Source organism: Catharus ustulatus, chromosome 18, assembly GCF_009819885.2.
Source record: "Catharus ustulatus isolate bCatUst1 chromosome 18, bCatUst1.pri.v2, whole genome shotgun sequence".
In the NCBI taxonomy this organism is placed as follows: domain Eukaryota; kingdom Metazoa; phylum Chordata; class Aves; order Passeriformes; family Turdidae; genus Catharus; species Catharus ustulatus.
The window spans coordinates 2,830,893-2,858,111 of NC_046238.1; the positions used below are offsets into that span (position 1 = coordinate 2,830,893).

The 27,219-nt window shown below is 49.5% G+C and overlaps 1 protein-coding gene across 7 annotated transcripts in view; it reads right to left on the reverse strand.

Moving 5' to 3' along the window:
- Positions 1-188: 188 nt before the first annotated feature.
- The window catches only part of KDM2B (lysine demethylase 2B), a 105,711-nt gene continuing 78,680 nt past the window's right edge, over positions 189-27,219 (reverse strand). For 6 of the 7 annotated variants that reach the window (XM_033075999.2, XM_033076001.2, XM_033076002.2 and 3 more), the window contains 9 exons: positions 16,498-16,722; positions 13,176-13,319; positions 8,549-8,635; positions 7,650-7,919; positions 4,743-5,419; positions 3,253-3,416; positions 2,623-2,784; positions 1,755-1,973; positions 189-1,447 (listed from right to left, as the gene is read on the reverse strand). In XM_033075999.2, coding sequence (XP_032931890.1) covers positions 1,266-1,447; positions 1,755-1,973; positions 2,623-2,784; positions 3,253-3,416; positions 4,743-5,419; positions 7,650-7,919; positions 8,549-8,635; positions 13,176-13,319; positions 16,498-16,722 — 2,130 coding nt within the window. In that variant the 3' untranslated portion in view covers positions 189-1,265. The remainder of the gene's footprint in view (positions 1,448-1,754; positions 1,974-2,622; positions 2,785-3,252; positions 3,417-4,742; positions 5,420-7,649; positions 7,920-8,548; positions 8,636-13,175; positions 13,320-16,497; positions 16,723-27,219) is intronic. The other variant, XM_033076000.2, reaches the window with a different exon arrangement.

Below are 27,219 nucleotides of genomic sequence, written 5' to 3' on the forward strand. Positions count from 1 at the left end.
GGGGGTTGCTCAGCTCCAGTTTTCATGTTCTCAAGCTGTCAGGCTCCTGGAGCCTGCCCTGGGCAGATCCCTGCTGGAGGAATGGAGCTGTGGATGTAACAATGCCCTGGAAAATGCTCAGAGCCCTGGGCAGAGCTCCCTGCAGCCACTCCCCCCCTGCCCCGACAGAAACGTGCAGAGCCAGCGCCTGTTTTTGTACAATTGTTTATACAAATTCAACAAAGGTAAAACTGCATCAGGAAGGTCTACGAAAACAACACCGTACAACAATGGCACTTATGAATGCAGAATTTTACAATCAGGAAATAACCATGTTATAAACCTTAAATGAGAACTCAACTCACACTTCAAAGAAAGAGAGACTACGTTTGACCATTTATTCTACTGCTGGACTCACTGTATAAATTAATTTTATATTGAGTACAAGAGCTCATGCTACAGAGTGAAACCCTCCTATGTGCAAAAGCTGAAATTGGAATTTTTTTAAAATTTTGAGAAAAAGGTGATTTCTATACAGATAAAAGTGTTTTACTTCAACTATAATTTACACCTTATTTCCACAACATGCTTATGTCACTTCTGAAGTATACAAAGCAGGATATAAACTTCCATTAAAACATGCTTTAAGTTGAAAGTATGAACCTACTTTTCCTGACCTGGGCACGTTTGTAGATAGATACTGCCTACGAAGTATAGGTTAAGTTCTCGCCTACCATAAGTAAAGATAAAAATTGGCAATCAAAACCGAAACACTGGTAATGCATTCAAACATTGCATAAATAATTTTTAAACAATTTTTGTACAAAAATAGTTCTGCATAATGTAAGATGTAACAAAACAAAACGTGTTAAGAAGGCAGAAATGCAGTGCGTGGTCCACTTAAATGACACCAACTTTTTTTTTTTCTTGTTTTAAGAAATGAAAAGCAGAAATCAAATTTACACTACCAAGCACATGCTGTGGTACTTTAAATAACAGTATTTCTTGGAGCTCAGTCCTCTTCCAGGGTGTGAACAATTATCATCGGTAACAGTCGCCTTATGAATTTGCATAAGAGCCAGTGCAGGACATCCCAGGTGGACTGAATTAGTGGCACAAGTTGAAATTCTTAACATGGGTAGTTTCACGTTGTTCTCTCCTCAACAAGAGTTGTAAAATCCAATTGTGGCATTTTCTGATATTCCAAGTTCCCAATTGAAAATAAAATCCCTACGTGTTCTTAGTCCCTTCCCCCCCTCGCCCCAGTATTTACACAAGTCCTTTAACTAACTCAGTTTTTGCAGAAGTTTTTCTTCCACCTGCCCGAACTGGACACTTACGGACATCTCCGCTATGAACTGCTCACAGCCCTCCTTCGTCACTTGCTTGCAGTACCTCAGGTCGATCTGGCAGATGTTCCCACAACGTTTGAAGTAAGACAGGCACTGGTCAGTGACCTTATTGCAGTCTGGGGAGAGCAGAGGGGAGCAGATCAGCATTGGTTTATTTCCCCACAGCTCCATCCCCCTCCCCAGCAGAGGAATCCCTGCCCAGTGCCCATCCCCATCCCCAGCTGTTGTGTAACCCATGGGATCAGGCCAGGCCGCCCAGATGTGCAGAGCAGCAGCACTGGAAAATCCCCCGGGAGGATGAGTGTGGATACAACAGCTGCAGGTCATTTCCACCAGAGCACACCCGGGAGTTAGAGCAGGGCAGGGCAGAAACCAAACCCCCCCCACAGCTCTGCTGCCCTGGCAGCTCCCCACAGCCCTCACCTGATAAATTAATTTCCGTTAGCGAATCGCGCGTGGTGGTGCCCACGGCGGTCAGCAGGTTGATAGACTGATCTGTCACGTGGTTACAGTAACTGAGGTTGAGTTTGGAGAGCAGGGGCATGTGCCTGATGATGAGGCGCAGCGAAGCGTCCGTGATGTCCAGCCCGGCCAGGCGCAGCTCCACGATGTTCCGTAGCTTGCTCCGGTTGTCGATCTGACCTGCGAGGCAGAGGCAGCACCAGGTCACTCCCACAGCCCAGCCCACGCTGCCAACATCCGCAGCCTCCATGAAACGCACCGTGACACACAACACTGCTGCCCTGGTCAACTGCAGACACTTTTGCCTGACCTGCTTTGGAGGGAATATCAGCAGGAACACTTGTCTATTTTTGGAACAGGCATGTGGACAAAGCCACCTCCTGATTTCAAAACAAAAGGGATGAAAGTAACTGCAGGGGCCCAGCGGAATTACAAGTCGGGAATAAGCAGTAGGCTGTGCAGTGCATGCCAGAAAGCAGATCTGATTTGCTCAAAATTTCACCTGAGCTGAAATCCGGGCGAATGTGGCATGACCCACAGAACTGCTCCTTCCCTGAACTGGAAGAAAGTGTTTCCATACTCTCTAAAGTACACCCGTTGCAGCCTGAAGAGAAGAAAGTCAGACAGAAAACCAGCACAGTGGCTCAGATGATGGCTCAGCAGCCAGAGAACATCCCTGTCTCCCCAGGGCTCCAACCAGGAGTGTTCCAAGTCACTTCCTCGAATTCCCCGAGGGCAGCACTGCCCCAGCCCTGCGTTTGCTCCAAGGGGACTCAGCACAGAACAGGCCCCGGGGTGGGACGGGGCTCCCGGCTCCTCTCGCCCTTACCTGGCCGGTTGTCCGTGGGCGGGGACAGGAGGTCTCTCATTTGTGCGTCTTTCAGTCCTTCTGCCCACTGCACGTCCAGAGTTCGCAGCAAGGGACAACTGGAGCTACAAAGTGCCGACACTGCTATCCATGAGCACCCTGATAACAGCAGGTCCCGCAGACCTGCGGGTACAGAACAGGTTGGAGCACTGTGACCATCCCAGACACATCCCCGTGACCCCCACGGCACCCCCAGGCTGCTCTGACCACGGCCCCTCCTGCCCAGCTCTCCATTCACTCCTTCCCCTGTCCCCTCAGCCCTTTCCACAGCAGCATTCAGCACTTGCTGGGCAAGGCCTCAGTTTATTTTACCTCAAAATTATTTATTTATTTTATTATTTATTTATTTTACCTCAAATTATTTTACCTGAACATGTCGAGTAGTCACAAAAAATAATTTTGGTTTATTTTACTGACCCAAAACTGACCCAGAAGTTTTAACCCACTGAAGCTTCACGTTCACACATCTCCAGCCTTCTTAGTAGAGTCTACCCCTCTTCTAGGCCACCCCAGTCCCTGGAGCCTTTCCCCAGAGGTTGCAGTTTAGATACAGAGTGGTTTGGGATTTGGTGATGAAAACACATCACTTACCTGGCAGTCTGTTGATAAGCCAACTCAGCTGCTTTTTAGATATATTTGTCCAGCTAAGATCAAGGGTTACAGGCTGTCTCCTAATAATGCCACTAAGCATAAGTGGAGTGATGGATTTACAATGGTTTAAATCTATTTTGGTCCATAATCTTTTGTCACAGCACCTACCCAAAAAGAAAAAAAGCCAACAGCACTTAATTTGGCACTTGTTTGGATTTTGGTAAGGCTTTAAAAGGTGTCATTAAATAGTAGGAAAAACTACAGCATTGAACTGATAATTGCAAAAGTAAGGCCAAGTATTGCAAAGATAAACACAACCCCACACAATGTTACATAAGTCAAGTTTCTCCATCAAATATATCCTGCAATAAAGCATGGAATTATTTCTACAGAATTACAAGTATCTTTGGATCCCATTTTAAGTCATCCCAGCACTTACTAAAATCCATTTTATAGCCTGAAGACAAGTCACCACTCCTTCCTTATATTTTGATCATGAAATCTGATTTAAATAACATGCCCATTTCCTCTGTTTTTCTTACTTAAAACCAATTGATTTGGGAAAACAGATCCTCCCTCTCCTGTTGTGTGTTTGTGTTATCCCCATCCATGTGGATTATGTGTATTTTTGCTCTTTATGGTTCTCTAAGGACAACATCAAGTCCTGATGAGTGTGCAGGAGTCTGCATTCTGATTTTTTTTTTTTTAATTAGCAAATACTGTATTTAAGTAGAAAATGCATTTAGCAGGTTTCAGTGACACCAAGAGACACTCCACACACATCACCTCACTAAATTATCAGCCTCTCCACTCTGTGCATGTTTTGTTAGCAGGCTGAGCTGGGAAGGAGCCTGTTCAGTCTGTCTGTCCTTGTGCACAGCAGGACCCAGGAACAGGAGCCACCAGAGCCACAAGGCTTCACTGAGGGGTCACTGGAACCTGTAAATCTGCACTAAAGTTCTGCTGCTGTGCAGCCACAGCTGTGTCAGGGCCACGCAGCACCCGAGCACAAGGGACACGCTGTGAGCAAACATCACCAAAGGACTCCTGCAGAACGTGCTCTGCTGGCACAGGGAGCAGGGAACAGGCTGGCTCTCCACGTTCCCTCCACAGGGAGACAATCAGCACAGCCCTTGTGAGGAGCACACGGTGGGATCCTCACTATCTCAGGAGGTGTTTAATAGCTGAACTGCACAAATGCTGCCAGTCAGGAAGTCCTGGGGCAGAATGACACCACAGCTGAGCCAGCCTGGCTGTTCCAGCAGCAGGAACACCGCGGTGTCTGACTCCAGCACAGGCTGCTCCAGAGCTGGCACGCTGAGCCTGACACACAGAGCTCCATCAGAAATGCTGGGAACTGCTGTTTGTGAGCCCTGCCACTTGTGCTGGTCACCCCTTCTGCCTGGGCTCCCCAGAGCTGCAGGGACAGCCCACACCCCTCTCACCCTTCCGTGCCCATCCCACCACACCTCATGTCCCGCCCTCCTTACCATCTGTTCCAGGTCTTGCAAACTCTCATACAGATGCACAAGTCTCTATGACTGAGGTAGCTAAAGACAGCCATCCAGACTTCCCTCTGCATCACGTGGGCTGCCCCGTCATCCAGGGGCAGCGAGTCCGGAGGGGGGCTGATGGGAGGAGGCCGGATGACGTGCCGCTCCATCTGGATGCACTTGGGGGGCGACAGCGAGGGCGGGGGCCGGGCAATTCCCCGGGGGGTGCTGCGCAGGCTGGGCATGAGCTGGTGGTGCCTCAGCTCCCGGGGAGTCCCGTTCAACCCTTTGCTGAACCTATGGAGTCTCTCGCTGTTGTTCAACGCACGCTTGGGTTCCTCGTTCTCGCTCTCCGGTTCAGATTTGATGGGTTGGTGGTTCTCATTGGCAAGGCTGTTCTCGGTTTTTTGGATCTCCTGGTTAAGCTCTTTGCTGAGCTCCTTGCTCAGTTCCTTATTGGGAAGCCGCCTTTTCCTCCTCATCTTGAACTTCTTCTTGTCCCTGGGCTCGGCGCCCTCCGTGCTGGGCCCTGCTGTGGGCGAGCTGGACCGAGACTGGTCACTATCCTTGGACCTGGGGGGGGCTTCTGGCAGCTCATCCTCGGGCTCCTGCTTGAGGCGCCGCAGGGGTTTGATCATGGCAGTTCTGTCATCCGGGGCCTTCCACGATCGCCGCTGCAGGGGGAGACAAGGCAGGGCTGACTGTGGGAGCCAGGCCGCGCTCGGCAGCTCCAGCAGCGCTTCCCATGCGATGCTCGGCACAGGAGCCCTGCCCGGGGCTGGGCCCCCTGCCAGCGCCGGGCCCCACCCATCCAGCACCATCCAGCACCAGCCCAGCACCAGGGCGCAGCCACCGGCCAAAGGTATCGAGTCCAAGAGGCAGCAGGGATGAGGAGTCCAGCTATTGGCTCACTGGACTCCAGGAGTGATAAATGGACTGATTCACCCTGCAGAGTCCTGCACATTCCAGGGCCTTGCCCATCTCCGAGTGGATCATTTACACACAAGATCAGCAGCACACCATGGACAGCTTTGTCCCCAGCAGGCCACAAGAACCCGGGCTTGGGCCACACCCGCTGGGAGCCCAATTAACACTCACCCATGGCCACAAGGGCCATTCCCAAAACCTCTGGAGTCACAGCTGCTGGACACCCTCAGCCTCCTTTAGACACTCCTTTACACCCAACCAAACCCCGGCCATCCCCTCCCATGCCTGCAGAACAGGGAATGTGACACCCCAGGACTGCTGAGCCCTCGCAGGGCACCTTCCCCCTGCATCAGTCCCAGCTCCCAATAAACTGCTCTGCACTTGCTCCCACTCATCCAGGCCCCTCAGATTGACCAGGCTGTGAGACGCAAACTGAGGCCCAGGAAGGCTTCAAGCTAATCTGATCACCACAAGCAAGAAAGAAGTCACCAGCTGTTAAAATGAAACAGCTCTAATAAGGAGATCTGGACTGGCAAGGAGCGTGTGCTGTGAGCACACTTGTTGTGTCACAGGGCCCGTGCTTTTCTCTTTCCCAATAAACTAATTGGATCAAGGCAGTGGCTGCATTCCCAAGTTTCAGCCTGCACTGCATGGTGGAGAAAGATCACCCTGCCTTTAAATTAACATATTATATATAAAGGGAGAAGTCACAGGAAGTTAATGACAGAATAAAAACACTACTACACCAGCCCAGTGCAGCTCCCACCCCTCACACAGGGCACTGATGGGTGCTCTGCTCACAGGCACTGGAATTCTGTGACCATGCCAGGCTGAGAGAGGGCAGCAGTGTGCCAGGACATCCCTGGGGGGAGCAGGGACTCCAGGATGTGCTGTGGCACAGCCTCGTGAGGGACTGTGTGCCATGGGCAATGTTCAACCACACAGGGAGGGCCAAACATCAGTATAGGAACAGATTTTTATTCCCTGGGTCATCAAAACACAACTGGCTGCTGTATTTTAATACAGGACACCAGAAGAGAAAATATAAACCCAGACAGTGCAGCTGAACTACCCTGGAGTTAAATGTTTCTACAGGAAAGAGAAATTCTGTAATTTCAAGATGTAATTGGGATAAAGTTTGTTTTCTTTCTCCATGTTTTAGCTGTTGAAACAAAGTAAAAAAAACCAAACACATTTGTTGTTGTTGTAACATGGTATCCACAGTGCCTTCCTCAGTGGGGGGAGTCCAAAGGGATGGGAAAAGGAAAGCATGGCCAGCAAGCAGGTATTCATGAACTGCTGCTGTGAATTCTGCTCTCTCCACCAAACCAGCCCAAATCCCTACATTTGCCATCCTGTAACACTCCCCTGTCCAGCCTTGCAGGACTGACTCCCACCCCTGGCAGCTCCACAGGCAACACCAGTCCAGCCACTGATCCTGATTTTACAGCCACCCTTTAGAATCTGCATGAAAATTCAGTGTCCCTGCCCAGCCTGAGAGTCCTGAATGTCATGTTCAGGGCTGAGTTGTCTCCACAGCTGCTGGGAGCTGCTCCTGCTCTCTGCAGGCACCCCAAGGTGTCCTTCCAGAGCCTTCCCAGGGTGGCACAGCCCCAAACCAGCCCCAGAGCAGCGGCCAGGCGCCACCACGTGGAGAGACATGAGAAGGCTGCCATGAAAAATTGATTTCCACCTTGTTCCCACTCTGAGCACCCTGTAAAGACTTTTCAGTTAAAGTGAGTTTTCCAGTATCTTGAATAAAACAACAGCCAGAGCCCAGTGGTTTTGGCCTCTGAACATCACCCTGAGTGTCCCTCTTCAAGCCCCTGTCCTGTCAGACCAGCAGCTTTTACCAGCAGGGTAAAACATGGCAGTTTCTTTGGGAACAATCTGGGATTTGGGGATGAGCTCTAAGGCAGGAGAGCAGAGTGAGCAGCCCCAGGCAGCCCAGAGCCATGAGCAGGGCTTGTGCCTTACCCGTTTTCTCATCGTGGGTTCCTGGGACTTCTCGAATTTCCGTTTCCTCCACAGATGCACTTCGTCAGACTTTCTCCTCAGGATGGAGTCAACTGGAGCCTTTTTGGAATGTTCCTCTGATTTCCTCCTGGGAGTCTCCTCGCAGTCCCCTTTCCTTTTGGCAGCATCTGGCACTTCCTTGTTGTCTCTGTTAATTTTCTGCTCCTTCAGCAGCGAGCCCGGGAGATTTGACGCGTATTTAAATCCTGGTCCGCGCTTTTGCTTGTACGCCAGAGAGACACAAAACACAAACCAACTTTATACCTCCTGCATCTCCCAGCTCTTCGTGTTGCCACCAGCACTCCCAACGCTGGTGGGTTGGTCACTTTCTAACTCACAAAATGATTAGTGAGGAGTTAAAAGTTTTAATTTTCCTGAGGTTATTTTTCTAACTACACACTTGCAAGTGTCTGTCTCGGTCTGCAAAGAAATAATGTTGCACTAATTCCAACAGACACTCCACGTTTTGCATAATTGCTTGTGAATTTTTAATTTCAGGAATTTTCATTGTCAAAATTAACGTGCAGCAGTGCACAGAACTAACCTAAATATTCCCCAGGTGCTGGGTGAAGTGTTGGTACAAGTATACAAAAATGACTGAAGATCACAAAGCTGTGAGCTCGTCTCCAACTCACAGAATCATCATGGACTGAACCACACAGCCCTGGAATGGCTGGGGTTGGTAGGGACCCTGAAGATCACCTCATTCCAACCCCTCACCATGGGCAAATAAGGAACAAAACCCAAATTAAGTACAAAACCAAAAGCCAAGGTATTGGGCTAAAGTCTATCTACAAGCCAGAGGGAATGGTAAAGATTCTGTATCTCATTCCAGCACCACTTATTCCCATTAAACTCACTTTTCCAGTTTTCCCTGCGTGGTTGCACTTTGGACACTCCCAGCAGTTCGGCAGCTCATCGTTAACCACACCATCCGATTCCTTCACCTGGGGGGAGACACAGCCATTGACACCTGTGCTGCACACGCAGGAAGGTGATGATCATCCCAAGGAACACTGCACAGCTCCCTGTTGGCTGGGATGGACTGCAGCCCTCCCAGGGCAGCAGAGGGACAGGGCTGGGCAGGCCCTGGGTGCTGCACAGCCACCCCTGGATGATGCAGGAGGAAGGGACACTGGCCAAACCCATCTGACAAAGGGCTCAGCCCTGGGTTTCCATAAGGTCAGTGACAATCCCAATTCACACACTCTGCTCTTAGAATAACAACAGAGAGCACCCCAAGAGCCCAAGCACCCCCCAAACCCAGGGCTGTGATTGCACCATCCCCAAACACCCCCCACAGCTCAGGTTTGCAAAGTCAGTCCTGTGTCCCCCAGAGAGGCAGAGCCTGATCCCTGCAGGGCAGGGCTCTCCCATCCTTGTGCTCACACACATTCATCCCATGGGCATTTTTAGCAGCACAGCACCCTGCACTGTAATCAAGTGTTCCTTAAAATACTTTTCTTTCAGGATCAGAACCAGCAGTCCCAGGCTGCAGCCCTCCAGCCCATGTGCCAGTGGGGATGGTGCTGCCAAGGCAGCTCAGAACAGACACAATTGCTCACAGGACTGGACACACACAGAGACATTTCCAGGGTTTCTCACACCCCAGATCCTCAGCCAGTGTAAGGGACAGAAAGGCTGACAACTTCACTATCTGCAACACTGACATTCTGCTTTCTGAAAGAAACTTATGCTTAGTGTTGTTACACTCCAGCAAAAGCGCAATCCTGCCCTACACAGCTGGAATGCTCCTCATTTCTGGGTTTTCACACAGGAGCCTGAAGTGCTTTCTAAACAGAAACAGTCATTTCAGAAAAGGCATTTCTGTAAATGAAAAGCAGAGCTAAGATACACCCTCCACACAAACACACTCACTGAAGGCACATTCCCACTTAAAGGTTTCATTATATATTCAGAAATAAAAAACTTGGGGGAAAAAAAAGAAAAATATTGATTTATTACTACTGAAGACAACAAAAACCATGCTGCTGTCCAGACTAACAGCTGGGCACTGGCAGCAGCAGTGTGGCTGCAGGAGACAGAAACAAGCACAGGCAGGAATCTGCAGATTTTTCATGTTTCTGAAACATTTCCTCCTCTCCTCCCAGCACAGGGAAAAGGCACTGGCTGTGCAGGAGCAAGCCCTTGGATTTAGGAACTGCTTCCTCAAGTCCCTGAGCCAGACAGCAGCCATTCTAGTTTCACCATCCAGTGAGAGTGATGACATGTCAGTCTCTCAGCAAGACTCCTGGAGTTAATAAATAAGTAAATGAAGTGGGCAGAATTTAAATACTGGTTTTATCACAACTGTGTGCCTTTGAACCTTCTTTCCCATGGTAGGTGTAAGATACTTCAGGAGTTGTTGTATACATCTCTGCCTCAGGGGAACAATTCCTGGCCCAAGCCCAAGTTGGGAACAAGTTATTTCCCGCACTGAATATAGAACAAGTGCTGCTGAAGGGAAAGCATTGCAGCTCTGTCCCCTCTGTGAAGTTTAAGGAACTGAACAGATGTGAGGAACTGTAAGCAAACTAATTAGACACACACAAACCTGCCACTGAATCTGTCCCAAGCCTTTCAGGCTGGGTGGGAGCCAGTTCTGAGTGTTTGCTGCAAACAGCAGGTGGGTGTCTGAGGCACAGCGTGGGGCGTCACAGAAACCTCCCTGCAGCACCAGGTCAGCAATTCAGATCTGAACACCAGACCTCGTGCTGGGGACTCCACTTGGAAGGGATATGGAGACCCCAGGATGCTGATCAGGCAGCCCTGGGGAAGAGCTACAAATTGTGGCAGTGCCCAGACTGAAACAGGCAGTGAGACACACCTGGGCTGAAGCTGTGCTGGAAAAGGCCTTTGCATCCCTGCTGCTCTGACAAGGCACCCAAACATTCACTTCAGTTGTTATCACTACATTCTGCTGAGATGGAGAAGAACTCCTAGAGGAGAAAGGAACCCCTTCTCCCTCACCAAAAGGCCTCAGATGCTGCACTCACACATGCTAGCCAGCAATACCAGCAATTTGAGATGAAGCAAGAAAAATTCACCACTCTTGGTTCAACTCAAACTCTGTAACAATGAAAGGCAGTGTTCATCCCAAAATCTCATCAGCTCCCTCTGGAAGCAGCGCTGTGCTTGCGAAACTCTCCCCAAGATCATTTTCATAAGAAACCCGTTCAGCAAAACAAGCATTTGTGTTGGTGTGGTATTTTCAAGGAAAGAAGGATGTCAGGAAGCTCCTGTGACACTTCTGAGCACATGGAACACCCTGGGAACATCCTGGCTGTCCCCAGCACAGCTCCAACAGCAGCACTGCAGGTGCTCTGGTGCCCAGGGCCCCCACAGAAGCCCCTCAAGGCTCAGTGTGCCAGGGCACAGATACACCTGAGCCATCCTCAATCCAATCCTCTGAGGTCCTCTGGCACTGCTGCTTCATGGAGAAAACCCCCAGAATATGTAAAACCTAATCAGGGAGCTGGAAAAGGACCTCAAACCAGTTAACCTGCTCTGGAGAATAAATCACCCCCTGCACACACCAAACTACCCCACAAGCTCTGGGAAATGCATCCTGGAGGGAATCCACTCCACAGGGGAATAAGCCAGAAAAGGACATCTGCCCTTCACTGATCCAGTTTATTCCAGCCTCCCCAACAGTGATTTGCCAGACACTGAGCTGGAGATGACCAGCAGTTCACATGTGCTGTTTCCCAGGTGGGACAGGAAGGGACTTTCCCTCGTGGGCAGCAGCAGCAGCTGCCCTGGGGCTGGGCTGCATCAAAGGCTATTTATGGGCTCCATGCTCAGGGCTCAAGGGCTCCAGCAACACGTAAACATGGCAAGAGATTTCTGTCTTGCAGGAAATCGTGGAACCCAGGAATAAAAAGCAAGGAAGGATCCAAGCAAGAGGCTCCATTTTCCTTTTGCTGTTCCACTGAGCAGTCTCATCTCACTTTCCAAGATTATTCTGAAATTCTACCAGTGCTCTTTTGCCTCAGGAAATAAACAGCACCAGTTACCAGTTACTCACCATTTCAGCTCAGCAGAAGCACTGAGAAATCAAAATACAAGACACACAAGGCACACAGTGAATCTCCCAGTGCTTAATTGTCAGGAACACCCAAAGCAACGCTGCTCCTAGTTACCAAAAGAACACTCAGAACACCAGGCACGTGTAAGAGAACAAACAGCACTTGCCTGACTTCACAGATCTGACCCACATCCTGTACTAGTCCCAGATGCAGTATGGGGAGAGGAAATCATACCTGAGCTGCCACTAGACAACAACTGTCCTCTGAACTCAGCCCTGAGGTGCCAGTGACACTGCAAAGGCAGAGATGGGGTGCACAGGGCACCTACAGCAAGGGCTGCAACAGCAAAGCAGCCAAAACTAAGGTACCTCTGAAAATGAGCAGCTCCTTCCTCTGCTTCATCAGCCCCCAAAGTTTTGTTTTAAGCAGAGCCAAACAAGCAAAGCTCCTTTTCAGAGCCCATCTGTGGCAGGAACTGAGCACCAGCTCCATGAATCAGGGAGAAGGCACAGCTCTGGTCTGCCAGCTCCCCACGTTCTGCTCTAATAAATGACAGCACAGAGCTTGGTGCAGCACCACACACAGCTCAGGAGAAATGAAGCCAGGAGAGCTTCACCCCAGGCCTGCATAAGGAACACACACACACCTCCCCTCCCAGACACCCCAGAAGGGGCCAAGTGCTGCTTTCTGGGGCACGGTGTGCAAGAACACATTTGCTTTGGCAAATCACTTTAACCATAAACAAATCAGCAACAGGAAATGGCTGATCAGCTGAAAGAAACAAGCTCTGGAGAAAGGCAGCTTCTAAATGCTAATGCAGGAAGATATGCCCAAAATGACACTTTTGTTACCAGCAAAGAATACAGCTGCTCACAGGACTCAAGTCAGCCAAGGGTGAGCACTCCTGCAGCCTGACACTCGCTCAGGCTGCTCTCCAGAGCTGCACTCCTGCTCCAACATTTGCTCCTAACATCTTTAAAGCCAGCTGCCACCCTAAGGCACATCTGTGCCTGGACCTCTGTGAGCAGCCTGTAATTGCTCTGTACTTTGTGGGACTCAGGAAGAAGCTACAGACATGGACTTGGGAAAATCTCACCCTGCAGCACAGGCAGCTTGCTCTGCCTTCCCCATCCCAGCTGAAACGCCTCACCTCCTGAAACAAGGGGCAAAAAGAAAGAACCAAACCCACAAGACCTTCCCATGCACACACACACTCAGGGGATGTCCACAGCCAGGTCCCTGCTCCCAGGGAATGCTGTTACAGCAAGGACCCTCCTGCTGCTCAGGGCTGTGTGTGCCACAGACCTCACCCTGCTCCTCACACCAGCTCTCTGCTCACTTACTCATCTGTCCAAAGATAAAAACCTAAAAGCTTCCCAATTTCTGTGCACCACTTTTACATTAAGGTGATAACTAATTCAGCTTTTGTTTCCAACATGTATCACATCCTTGTACTCACCTTAAGGCATCCTGGGTGTATGATTTCATTACAAATGGAGCATTCCATTAGCATGAGATTAAACTTGCTCTCCTCCTCTTCCACAGTGTCCTCTTTCCCAGCTTCTCCACACACCAGACACACAGCAGTATGAGGCAGCACCGGCTGTTTATGTATCAGAAAGAACTGATCAAGACATGGCAGACATGGAAACACATGAGCTCAATGTGCATTCACAGCATCCTCATTTCAAAGAGGAGATAAATAGGGATTAATTGTGCAAAATGACATGAAGGCAAAAAAAAACCTAGTAACAAATTAGGGCTGGGTACCAGACCAAGCTCCACAGGATACATTTCACCAAAGGGCCCTCCCTGCAGCAATACAGGTTCAGGGAACATTACTGGGATGGATGAAAATGCATTTTTGGTGGGTTCCTTGAATCTGTGAGCTGACACAGATATTGGCATGCAAGTCACTTCACCAGTGCACAATGGGAGGGGAAAGAAGCAACCTAGAACATCACAATTCACATCCATTAGGCTTCACAATCCAAGTAGCAATTTGGCAGCTCCCCTATTTTAGAGGCAGGGCAGACAGATGTTATGGGACCTGGTCCAGGTCTCACAGCAAGCCCACAACAGAACCAAGAACAGTCCTTTTCCTGACTGCCAGTCCATTATCCAGGGCCCTGCTCCCAACCTGAGCACTGCAAAAAGCTTTGCTCACTTAGAGGATTCTCTCCTGCAAGTGTCACAAGTGAGATCACACAGATTTTTTTCTTTCACCGAGGCAGAAAAGGAACTGCAGCATCTCTCACATCTGTCACCCATGTCAAAGCACTGAATGCCACTCTAATTAAAAAGCCACCTTTTTGCTAATGATTAACAAAATTCTGGTTTGCAGCAATAAGGTATAAACCTCATTACAAAGAAGAAAAGGAAGATCCTAAGCTGCCCACAAAGGGAAGTGCAATCGATTAGGCTGCCAGTCCTTAACTATTACACAGCCAGAGACAGATGGGGCTTTTCCCAGCAAGGATCTCTTGTGGATGGAGTGAATAAATCCCCAAGAGAATACCTGCACACCAACCCAAATTTCAGCATCAACAGTGCACCCTGCAGCAAGTTCCAGGCAGGGGGAAGCCCAGCTGTAGTGAGCCATTAGAGCACAGAGCATTTTGCAAAGGCAGCACAATTCTTGGTGGGAGCAAGGCAATCTCCTCTGTGCCACCACTGCTCTGTCCCACGATGGGCTGGGACAGCAGCTGTGCTGTCACAAGGTGTCCTCCCAGCCCCAAGCTCCCCTCAGACCCATTCCATGCAGCAGTGTCCCAGGCACTCCTGCTTGTCTTCCTGATGGAACTGGTGATGCAGAGGAGGTTCCTGCTCTCTGAACAGCACTACCAAGAGCCTCTGAAGGCTTTTGAGCTTAATGAAAGTCTGTCTAGTTAATATTGTCAATGTTATTAACCAGGGCAAGCACAATCCCAGAACTGTAGGGATCATTACTTCCACACAGCTTCAGCATCTTGCAGGGTTTTTTTTGGCTGGAAGCTGCTGGATAGGTAACACAATATGTTACTGCTGAATTGTTAAGAGAGCAAGGGCAGAGCCAACAGGATTGCTTATAGAAATGTAAAGTATCTTGAAAGTTACAACACTTCAATGCTGTAATTTTCTGGGCCTTTGCTACTTTAAGAATTTGCACCAACCCAGAAAGTGCAGGGAAGTCACTGTCAGTGTGTGTGAGGGTCGGACAAGCAATCAGAGACCCCTGGTACCTCTGTCCTAACTGAAATGAAAACTCTAGGCACCAAGAAGATAAATAAATCTCCATTGGAAGAAAGAGGATGACTACACTCAGCTAGAAAAGAACCCAGATCATCTCCAAAATGCTCAGCCTGTGTTACTGAGAGTGAAACAGCTTAGTCTGAAAGTTTCCTTCATCAGTGAGGATGAGAAGGCACACTGCAGCCCTAATTTAATCCTTCCACTAAAAAGGCAGCATGATTTCACTATTTCTTGCCCTTGGAGAATAATAAATTCTTCATCCATGCTGTTCAATTCATGCCACACTCCAGGAAATCAAGTGCTCAAAGAAAAGACACTTGAGCTGCAAAAGCACTCTGCAGAAAGGTGGATATTCCACGTACTTTACAGAAAGATCCAGCAGTGCTGAACCCAATCCTCAGTGTCAGGAACAGTGCAGAGCCTGGTACAGGACATGGAGTGAGCTACCAGGAGCAACTACTGGAAACCTTAAGTGCTTATTAGTTTTATATCAATGTCAGGTGAAATCATTTAATCCCTCCACTTTGTTCATCTCCTAAGAACTAAAAGAAAAACCCCCAAATATTAAGTGAAGGGAACTGCAATGAGAGAAATCAGTATAGATAGGGTGATATTTCAGTTATGAATAAACAGCATTCCTTTCCTTAAAAAAACAACAACAAAAGAAAACCAAACCCATAACAACAGCACAAACAAGACCTTCTAAAGAATTAAAATAAAAACTAAAGCTGATTTTTAGCCTTGAACAGAGTCACTGCAGACATGAGACCTGAGAAGAAGCTCCACAAGTCAGCATGGCAACTGGAGATTCAAAAGCTGCTTGAACAACTTAATGGAAGATTAATCTGTCAATATTTGTTAAATAGAAAGCTAATGCTTGTGACTCAAGGAGCTCCTCAGTAATGTATCACAGGAGCCCAGGAAAGCGACTCCTGCTCACCCTGTTCTGATGCTCTTTCCCTGACAGCCATTTCCAGTCCCTGAGGAAGACAAGACCCTGGATTGATGGCTCACTGCCTCATCCAGACCAGACCCTCTGCTCTATGCCTAAGTAACAGCAAACAAATTGAAATTCAGATCTCGGGGAGCCTGGGGCTGGGGTCATCAACACCAAGATCTTGGAGGCTGCCAGTCAAGGATTTCTCAGATCCTAATTTACGTGGGTAACATGGCAAAGACAATGGCAGGGTAGCTTTTCTCAGGAAATTCCAACATCCAAACCAAACACTCTTCACCCTTTGAATCAGAACTTCCCACTCTTCCCCTTTTCCCCAGATCCCAGAGTCTGAGGGTGATTTGAGCACTGATTTTTCATGTACTGACATTCTCCACTTATATACTGCTAAAAGGAAAGCTGTCCTGTTAAGTTTTAATGGCATTCTGGTTTAAGATATGGGGAGGACTAGAAGCACTGGGAAAGAAGGGATCTGAGCTGGGAGGGCAGGGATTACACATTTTTATCTGATGAACTTTAGAGATTCCTCAAAGCAGAGCCCACAGTCCCACACCTGGTCACCAGGAGACAGGGTTGCAGGCCCAGGCACACTTACAGCTATGCACTGCCTCATGATGCAGGACTGCTTCATCCTGCCAGGCCCCCCGAACTTCTTCATGTCCTTGCAGAAGTGGCACTCTCCGCACTCTGTCCGCAGACACGCCTCGCACTTGCGGCATCGCGTCCTCCGCCGCCGCGCTCCCGCCGTGCTCCGGTTGGCCGCGAGCTTCACCGCAGAGGCAGGGCCCAGCTTCCCCTTGGGCCGCCCCACTGCCCTGTTCTGGAAGAGACACACACACACACAGGGTCAGCTGCATGTCCCAGGTCCCTGCTGAGCTCTGGGAGAGCTGAGCGGCGTTAGCGGAATCGCGCACACACGGTAACGCTCAGCGGAGATGTGTGATCACTCTCAGACATAGAGGAGCTCCATCCCTTCCCAAGGGAGGATGTGCTGTAAAAAGACACAGATGCCAGGACACAAATGAGAGATCCCAAAGCCAGAGCAAGCCCATTTCAACAGGAGGGCAGGGAGAAGGCATTTAGGTACAGCTCAACACAACATCAAGTCCCAAACGAGGTGCTTGGCTTAGGATAACAGATGATCTGTGCCAGTGCTGAGCTCTGGGCTAGAGATATCTTAGATTTGTGCTCAGGTTAAGCCAGGACTTCCTCTGCTGAATCCAAGCAGCAGCAAAAGTGATTTGGTGGTTAGGCACAGCAGAGAAACACTCAGCCAATGACTCAAGCCCCCAGTTATATCCCTAAAAAAATCAGGAGAGTATGAACTACTGCCAAGCAATAAAGTAAGAAATAAAACAAAAATGCTTCCAAACCCTTCCAAGGTAGCTCCCCTCCTATTCAACACTAGCAAGTGCTCAAAAATAGAACACCAACTGATGATGTGCAAAGGCTAAAAAGGGCATCCCAGGTCTAGATTTCAATGACCTTTAAGACAGAAACTAAAGGAGCATGAAAAGATTTGAAATGATTAGGTTAACTGCAACACATCCACTCTGGACATCCAAATTTCGTGTTCTCATCAGAAACTACACACAAGAACTTACTGCTCAAGCCAAACATCACTAAATACCATGTAATTGTACAGGGCTAATTATGCAAGAATTGGCTCATACTGACCCCTGACAGCTTCCTCCATAAAGATGATAATAACAGGACTGCAAAGTTCATCTGGTTTAGCATTTCTCCAACTCTTCCATTTTCTGCACATCTCAGCATATGACCAACAGACCACCCAGTTTCACTTTCTGTTCCTGTTGAATTCTGGGCAATCACTAAAGCAGGGGCAGCTTGGCTATAAGGAGCCATGCAGAAATTCCACCAGTTTTTAAAAGAAAATATATGGAAATACTGCACTTGGTTGTACAAAAGCTTCCCCAAGTGTCCTGCTCTACAACCCTGAGGAGTAGCCACACTGCAGTGTATTTATCTTTCTCCCAGCTGACTTAGCAAAGCCCCAGTGACTTTCTCTAAAGCTGCAGAGAAGTGCTGATATTTTACCAGCCTCCATCCCAGGAATCTCAGTGCTGGGACAGCACAGAAGTCAGGAGCTAGACCCCTTAAGCTTTCTCTCCTACAGACAGACTATCCTTACTGAGGTGGGAGAAAACACTACTTAGTCCATGATGCTGCAGAGATTTCTGCAAAGTTTTCGATTCCACTCCTCCAGACCAGATTTTGTTCCGTGTGCAGGTTGAATCTCACCGTGCTGTGTGAACACGGACGAGCTCAGCTTCCTTCCCATCGGCAACCGCAGCAGCCGCCTGGATTTCAGATCAATGTCAGACACTCTAAAGAATAAATATTTACCTCCTAGACCAACTTTCCAGCCTCTCAAGGATAAAGTCGGCTCTGGCAGGACTGGCTTAGAAGCAACCTAGATAAGAGATAATTTTCTTCCTCAGCATGAATCACTCCTCCATTCTATTAGAGTCTCCTTCAGCTAGGAAGGGAGGCGAGACACGAACCAAAGGCTGGATATCAGTGGGAACAAGTTAAACCAAAACATGCACAACAACCTTGGCAGCTCCCCTTGGACAACAGCACATGGAAGATTCTGTGTGAGCACCTGACTCCTTCCTACTGGGAAACAACATGATTATATTTGAGGCAAACAACAGCTATGACACTGTGAGAATGCTGTTTTTAAATGCTTTCAAGGAAAAATCAAACTCTGTACTTTTCCAGCTGAAAGACAACTCCCGCTTCTGCCACAGCAATACGAGCCAAGTCCTAATTCTGAGGACAACAGTTTAAGTGCAGGACACTGCAAAGACGCCAAGTGATAAAAAGGCATCACTTGAACACAGAATCTGAGAATCCTAAAAAACCCACAAAAGCAGGAAGGTGAAAGTACAAGAACAAGCCTGAAGTCAGACCACACCACACAACTCAGATTTTCTTCCAGACATTACCAGAACACAGCAGAGGTGCAGACCTGCATCTCACTGTATGGAACATTTCTTGCCTACCCAAACCTCTTCACTGCTCGTTAGCAAATTGTACTAGCTGGGTTTGTACTAATTTACCAACCAACCAATCCTCAATCCAAGCCACGTTTTCACTCCAGGATGTCGCAGCCAGCAAGGCTAAAGAGGCCTTGCAGGAATTCCCATTCGTATCTAGTTTCAAGGGGCTCCAAAAGTGGTCGCTTAAAAACCTCCACAGAAGAAAATCTGGCCTGTGGGTTCCTCCCAGAAAGGGGCTGGGATTCAAGGGGGTAGAAGGAGCCTCCAACATGGCTTGGGGTTTATTTAGCACATGGCAGACAGCCAGATAAATTCCAGGTCGATGTTAGTGAGGAGATGCTGCAGGATTTCCAGCTCAAACTGCAGTTTTACAACATAGCAGCCCTAGTAACCAGACTGGGTAAAATCTCCTTCACAGCTCCTGTCCCCACCTCTGTGCTGCCACTTGTGACCCTCCCAGCACAACTCCATGGATTTGTCTTGCAAATACCGAGCACATGGTAGGGGATGGCAGCACTCCTCACCCTGGGTTTACCACAGGGGCAGCAAACAGCAGCTCCACAGCCTGAGCCTCAGGACTGGGTGCCACACCAAGCCCTGCTCCAGGTTCTAGGCTGACACAATCTCACTCCTGTGGAGGGGACCCCACCATCTCCTTTCCCAAGGAGATGCAGCCCTCAAGCACAGCCTGGGCCTGGTGACTCTGTAGCCCCCCACAGCCACCTCTGAGAACCATCAAGGAAACAAAGATTGTACCAAACTTGAAGATTCTTCTCCCCCTTAAACCTTTCAACAGACCTGAAACAGAGCCTGCCTGGAACACCATCACCAGCCACCCACTACATTCTCCAGCATCTCCACAAAAACTGTGCTCACAACTTCTATGGCCACAGCAAGTCTTCAAAAGAGAGGCAGGAGGATGCTGAAGTGGTGACAGCCACTCTGCCAAGCTCTCAACAAAGGCAGAGCAGGCAGCTGCTGAAATGTATTAGGATTAATATCTTAAATCCATATCTCTATTACACTGAAACCTAGAAAGCTGGTGGACTTGCATTGCTTTCCAGACATGTGAACAGAACACCCTGCTTGTTTGTTTTTTTGATTTTGTGGGATTTTTAAAAATTTTTTTTGTGCTCTCCATATTACTGCTATGACACACAAAGGTAACTTGTTTGCTCCTGTTCCCAAAGCAGACACAGCACCTGAGCACTGGGGGTAAACGTGGGCCATCACATGTATTATCCTGTGCACTACAAAACCATTTACAAGTCATCAAGTTGGGCTCACCCTCCCACTCCACAGTGCTTAAACATGCTCACTCCTCCAAAAGGAACCAGACTGCAGTGATTTTCTGAAGTGCTGGCCTCCTACCGACCCCACCAAACTCACCAATTCAAATGCTGCTGTTGGACAGCAATTAAGGAACTGGGTGGGGTGGTCACCAGTAATTAACAGTCTCTCAACAGGGCTGTGCAGATCTGGGAATAAGCTCTGGTACAACACTCAGTTCTAAACCAGCCCTAGGAAATGAGCTACCTGGAAGCCTCTGCTCAGAACATGAGTTTATCCTGGTTATGGACAAACATTTGGCTGCTGGGCATTTCCACTGCCTACTTACAGGCACCTCAGCACACTTTCACATGTCCCAACCCTGCTCAGCTGCCACTAGAAAACCACCAACCAGGGTCAGGAGGACCAGAGGCACTAAAGAAGGGCCTCTGCCCTGAGCACAACCCTTACTGCAACAGAAACATAACCCTGATGTTTACAGCAGCACATTGCTAACCTTCACAATTACAAAGAACAACTGAAAAGACCTCGGGCAAACAAAAAATGCCATGAACATCAAGCTTTGGAGAAAACACCCAAAGAGCCATCAGCCATTAAATGCTTCATTAAATAGGTGCTGATGTTCCCCAGCTGCTGTCCCCACACCAACCGGGATCTGCTGGAGATGTCACCAGGCCACTTCACACACAGACTCCTCCACCCTGGAGAGGAAGATCAGCTGGCCCTGTGACCAAGTCCAGAAGAGGGGAGGTCCTGGTCCTCAAAGCAAGGCTGACTAAGTCTGTAGCTAGAAACAAGTGGTTTTACCTGGGCACGCTCTTATTGCACCACTCAGCTTCAGTGACCTGCTTAAACTGCTGCCAGCAGCACCAAACCATTATTTCAGACTCAACATCTCCAAGAAAAACCCAGATACGTGAGGGGCTGTTCTGAAGGGCTTCTCAGGGGAGCGGGTCAGAGAGACCCTGAAGCACTTCACTTCAACCAAGTACAATCTGAACAGCTCATGTAGCATCCACTGTGTTCATCTCCCCTAGACAAGATCCTTTATGTGTGCAGTGCTCACTGCTTCAAGGTGCTGTGCCACACAGATTTATCCCTTGCATTTGCAAGGCAGCAGTGATTTCCCTCTGTAACACATGGACAAATTCTGATTATTCTCATTTACTGTAGGTTTGACCATATCCACACAAAGATGAGAATCCAGGACTTGGCCAGGTGCCAGTCCTGAGCTTAGAGCTTTATGTGGCAATGCATCCCAATGCAATTGTTTTAACAGAATTAGGATAGTGGATAAATACCACTTGTTTCTTTAGATTATCTGATAAATAAACACTAGGGGAAAATAATTTTTTACAGAAGCCACATGCATTAACCCACAATTCAAAACACCACCCTAGAGGGGCTGGGTCATGGCCAACACTGGGCACTGGAGACACCCACAAGTGGCACAGCAAAGGCTTCAGGTCAGTTATGTCTTTGTCCTTTCCCACTGCACCAGAGGTGCATTTTTGCATCCAAACAGGGTGCAAGTTCTGGAGGACAAGACTCCTGCATGCTGCCCAGAGCAGTGAGCAGCACTGTCCCCTCCTGCTCCAGCACCACATCCCTCTCCCACCCTCCTCAGAGAGTTTTGGTGTTTCTGCCATCAACCCAGCCAAACAGAGTTCCCAGCAGTGGTGCAGACCAGGTAGCTCTGCATTAACCCAAAATACAGGGACTGGCCTTGGCTGTCTGGCAGGGTCAGCCTGTCACACTCACACTGCCAGGCACTACACAACCACAGAAACTGTTAAGGTTGGAAAGACCTCGAAGATGGTCCAACCATTAAACACAGCACTGCCATGTTCACCACTAAACCATGTCCCCAAGTATTTTTAACTCTTCCACAGACCATCACTCCACCACTCCCCCAGGAGCCTGGGAATAATCACAACCAAGTGAACATTTCTGTATTAAACCCTTATGTCTGTTTAGCAATTAACAGAAACCCTTCTGAAAGGAAGAACTCAGAGGAAGAAGGAAGGACAGGATGATGTAACTGCAGGAATGCAGTGGGGCCAAGGAAGAAGCTACAGTAAGAAGGCAAAAAATCCCACTGATGCCAATAACATCCTTAAAAGTTGTATTAACCAAAGAGCACATGCCAATGCCACAGATCACCTCTGACTAAAGCCTATCTGCCCAAAAATCTGCACATGCAAACTCCAGGAGAGCTGTTTTCCTCTGGCAGTGAGTGTTTACAGTTACATCACCCTCCTTCAGAATAAGGAGGTGGAGGTGTCCTGCAAATCCAAGGTCCCTCATTAAACAGCAGCATCAGAGGGAAAGGGAAGGCACTGGAACTTTTTCAATCCCAGCCATCCCAAATGAGCATTAATCCTCTCCAGATGTTCACTGCCACCATCTCCTCCAGTTCATACCTACAAAATCCTCTTCTACCACAACCAAAGTAGCTCCTAGTGACCTTTCCAGGTGACCACACAGAGCTCCGCTACTGAATCAGACTCATTTCCCACAAGAAAATAGAAAGACAATTTAAAAGTTTATACTTTGCAGGTTCATCTGGGTGTTAATGACACCCCAGCAGCTTTTCTGCCAACATAGCAATGTTGTTTAGGGTGTGATAAACTGGCACATCAGTGCCAAGGTCAGTGCCCCTGTTTGTTTTCCTCTGGTGGTGAGGAGGCAGAAGTTAGGCCTGGAGGGTGGAATAAGATATATTGGCAAAAATATGCTTTGGGAGATAAGTGGGAGCTTTTAAAAACAAAGACACCACAGACCAGGGGCACAATGCAGTTTTTTCTACTGCTGTTTGCACACAGTCAGAAATCGAATTTCTTCACACCAGGAGCAGCACAACAACCTGGTGGGCTGGGGCAGGTGCTGCTCAGGACACAGCCCCAGCACCCACACAATTCCAAGCCCCCAGTGCTGCTGGCAACTACAAGTGCAGCAAATCCCGTGTGCTCTGTGCTATGAAACCCCAGAGTCCTTTTGCTTCTTAGTTTAGACACAGACCAGGGGAATCAAAGTCAGAATGAAAAGGGACAAAACCTGCAGCTTCTACCCCAGCATTGAAATTGTGCTGCTCAACTGCACCTTTAGAGGTGAAGCACCTGTTACATACAAGGGCTGTCGCAGTAGAAAAAGAAATGTAATATTGATTTGACATGTCCAGTGTAGAAAAACAGCGTAAGCAGACATTAAAGCAGGCCTGTATGAAAATACAGCTGGAGCTACATGAGGTGTTTTACCACTGGAACAGTTCTGAACAAAAAGGAAAACATTCCACAGGTCTTTGGTACATAGGTCACTGCGTTATAGTTTAGGATCACACCAAGACTCTTAAGAAACTCAAAAATAAAGACTTCCCGTCTTGCATTAATTTTTGTTTTAAACGCCTAAGATACAAAAATGCTATGAAAGCCCCAGGTTTTAGAAGAGTTGAAGAATCCCAGAACATAACCAACTTTCCAGATTCATCCAGCAAGAACCAGTACCTCCAAGCAGTAGCAATTTCACAGCTGGTACAATACAGCTGAGACCAATCTGCTCTCCCAACCATTAGCTCTTTTTAAAAAGTGTGCAGTGATTGCACCAAGACACAGACACAAATGGAAAAGGCCTGGCATGAGAAAAAATTTAAGAAAAGAAGAGGACTGGGACATTTTAACTACTATGTCTGGGAGCACAGCAGTGAACTCAGAAGCAGCACAGGCCTGCACATTCACAATCCTCAGAATTAGGTAAAGGCTTAATAAAGTTACTGATCCAAACCTCAGCTCAGGTTCTTGGACTGACAGTGCAGCAGGTCAGCAGAGCTCATTGTGTCCCCCAAGGTTCCTGCAGCAGATCTCTCACCCCAGGCACAACCACCACCCCCAACTCTTTTCTGGCCCTGTTTTCTATGCACAATTCTGAACCAAAACAAGGTAAAGTTGTTCAAAACAAGATGGCTTTTGGAAGACAGTCTCAACACCTGGGCTAAGTAGAAACTTGTCTCTAAAAACAAAATATTAGGCTATTTTAAAGAGCGCAACACCTCGAGTTATGAACAAAACTATCAAGTTTACGTTTAAATTACATACACATGTTTAATACTATTCCTGGTGCATTTTTAATTGCTTAGGCAGTTCTTAGAGAGTAAAATACGCAATCTAGAACATATGTTCTGGATTATTTTTCACAGATTACTTCATAAATTCAAAAAGTTTATTCTCCTTCCCCCACAGGGAAAAAAAAAAAAAGCCTTCAGAGAATAAACCCTGCAAGTATTAATAAAAGTTCTCTCTTCAATTCGGCACACATCCTTCTCTTTCTTCTACATCCCTCGTCCCTGGGAATGGAAAGGAGGCTTTGGCTATAAATCAAACCAAGACAAGGTAGCCAGGCTCAGCATCAGACTCTCCCCCAAGTCCCGCAGCCCTCTCAGCTATTTGAGGAATCTTAATAGGAAAAAAAATAACAATTCTGCCGCGGACAGGGCAGCCCCCGAGAGGCAACAACCACCCGCTGGCGGCGCGTTCGGGGCCCTGGGAGGTGCCGAACTCGCGGTGCCCGGGGCGCCCGCGGCGGGCGAGGCCGAGCGCCCCGGGCCGGCCCCGCGGAGGCTCCGCGGCCCCGCCCGGCGCGGCCCCTCGGCGGGCGGCGCTGCCCCGGGGCCGCTCCCGACCCCACATTGTTCCCGTCCCCGCGGCCGGCGCAGCGCTGCCCGGCCCGGCCTCCTCCCCTCCCTTCCCGCTGCAAACTTCGCCGCCCGCCCCGGACCTGCTCCGGCCCCAGCTCGGGCCCCGGCCCCGGCTCGGGCTCCGGCTCCGACTCGTAGTCCTCCTCGTCGGCGCTCGCAGACATGGCCATGGCTCATGGTGGGCCCAGGCGGAGCCGAGCTGACATGGCTGGAGCGGCGCTGCTGGCGGAGCCCCGCTCCCCGCACACACACACACACATGCAGGAGGAGGAGGAGGAGGAAGGGGGGCCGTGCATATTCATGCCAGGCAGCCAGGAAGGGGCTGGCCCTGCCGGCACGGCCAATCGCGGGCCGCTTCCACACCACCGGCCTGCGGGGACAGCGGGCACCGCGCGGCCGGGGCACCGCGGCCGCCCCCCGCACACTGCACGGCCGGCGACGGGGGCTCGGCCGCCCGGCCGGCGATTAGCCCCCCGCCGGTAACGAGCCCCGCGATGTGCCGAGGGCCGGCGGGGGCGGGCCGAGGCTCGGGTGTGCCGAGCGGCGCTGGGCGGGGAGGATGCGCGGCCGCCCGCGGGGCGCTCGGCGCTGCTCGGGCTGCTCAGACAAAGGAGACGCGCACAGACACACACACACACACACACACACAGAGACACACACTCACACTCACACACCCGATACCTGCCCGCTCCCCTCCCGCGGCGCGGCGCGGGCCGGCGCCGGGGAACCTCCATCCCTCGGCGGGAGGAAGGCACCGAGCAAACTTCCAGATTGCAAGCGGCAGAACCAGCGCTGGGATGAGACGAGGGGACCCGGCTGGTGGAGCTGCTCGCATCTGGCCTCACGCTGCTCCTTGTGCAGGCAGCCCCTCGTTACTTGCTCCCAAGGAACCATTTCTAGCCGTGCTCTGATCATCCTGCCCCGCTGCTGGGGTTTCACAATGAAATACCCTCCCTCGGTGTCACACATGGGTCAGTTGGGGACCTGTTCTGGATCCGAAGGGTCCAGGGCCAGCACCTCCACATGGCCACTGCCCTCGCCCTCCAGAACCTGAGGGTCACCGGCCTGGATTTGAGTGCCGGAGATTTAAATTTCCCATTGGATTTATGGGCCTGCTTTCAGGGGAAATCCCGATTCCACTCAAGTTGTTAGGATTTTGCCTCCGGCTCCTACGCCCACAACACAGAATTAAACATGAGATTAAATATTTGCATGTGCTGAGCAACCAAGAAGCCATAAAGAAGCACATCTAATGGTCCTTGCATCAGGATTTTTGCCAAACTAGTTTCAGCTCGGTTCCCTTGTCTGAATTACCACATGGCACAACCACTTTGGGTAGCTCAGAAGAAGCAGCAACAGGCAAGAGCTGGCATGGGAGAAAGCAGCAACACAGCCCTTGTGACACCAGGATCCACCAGGGACCGAGCCTGGACCCTCAAGTTTAAGTAACAAAACACAGTCAAACTTCAAACACAAATTTACAGCCAACTGCTGATAAAGCCACGTGAATTGTGTAATTATCCCCCTTCCTTATTTTCCGTACATTAAATATCCACTGTGTGTTTTTCTCCTGTCCTCTTGGCAACTCAAACTCAAGTGATGGGTGGTGATGGTGCTCTCCCCATCCTGCTCATCCACCATGCTGGGAGCAGAGCCTTTACTCACAGCGCATGGTGGGGCTCCCAGAAGGCGATGGGATGTGTTCAGCCTGTCTCCTCAGGTTTCTCTCTTCCTCCTTTGTGTTCCTGCACAACCAGGAGCAGGAGCAGACGAAAGCTGAGGCACGAAAGGCATGTGCCTAAGGCCTTGGCTTTCAGAATCACAAGGTAGTATCAGAATCCAATGTTTTCTGGAGGAGAGAGGAAGGGGAGGGGGGATGCAGCTCATGACAGGCCTACAATGTTCTAAACCAGAGCAAGGATGTGGCTGCAGCCGTGTTTGTGGTGCCGTAATACACCTGGCCTGCAGCAGCAGGAGGACAGATGACATTTGGAAGGAAAATGCCTGGTCCCACACCTGCCTGTGGGCAGACCAAGTCCCCAGTAGCCCAGTTCCCTGCAAGGCTCCCTTTAACCTGGCTCACACTTTGTCCCTCCGGCCTTTTGGCTCCATAATCCAGACAGGAGAAAAAAAAAAAACTTGTGACATCCCCCAAGGACAATCCACCAGTCACACCACGGCGCAATGTCATTCGCAGCAAATTAAATCATGACAGAGATCATCCTACTCCTCTCAATCTGCAATGCATTCCAGCACTCCTGATGTTGGCATTGGCTGCAGCAGGTTCCTTCCCAACGAAAGCCACACCACC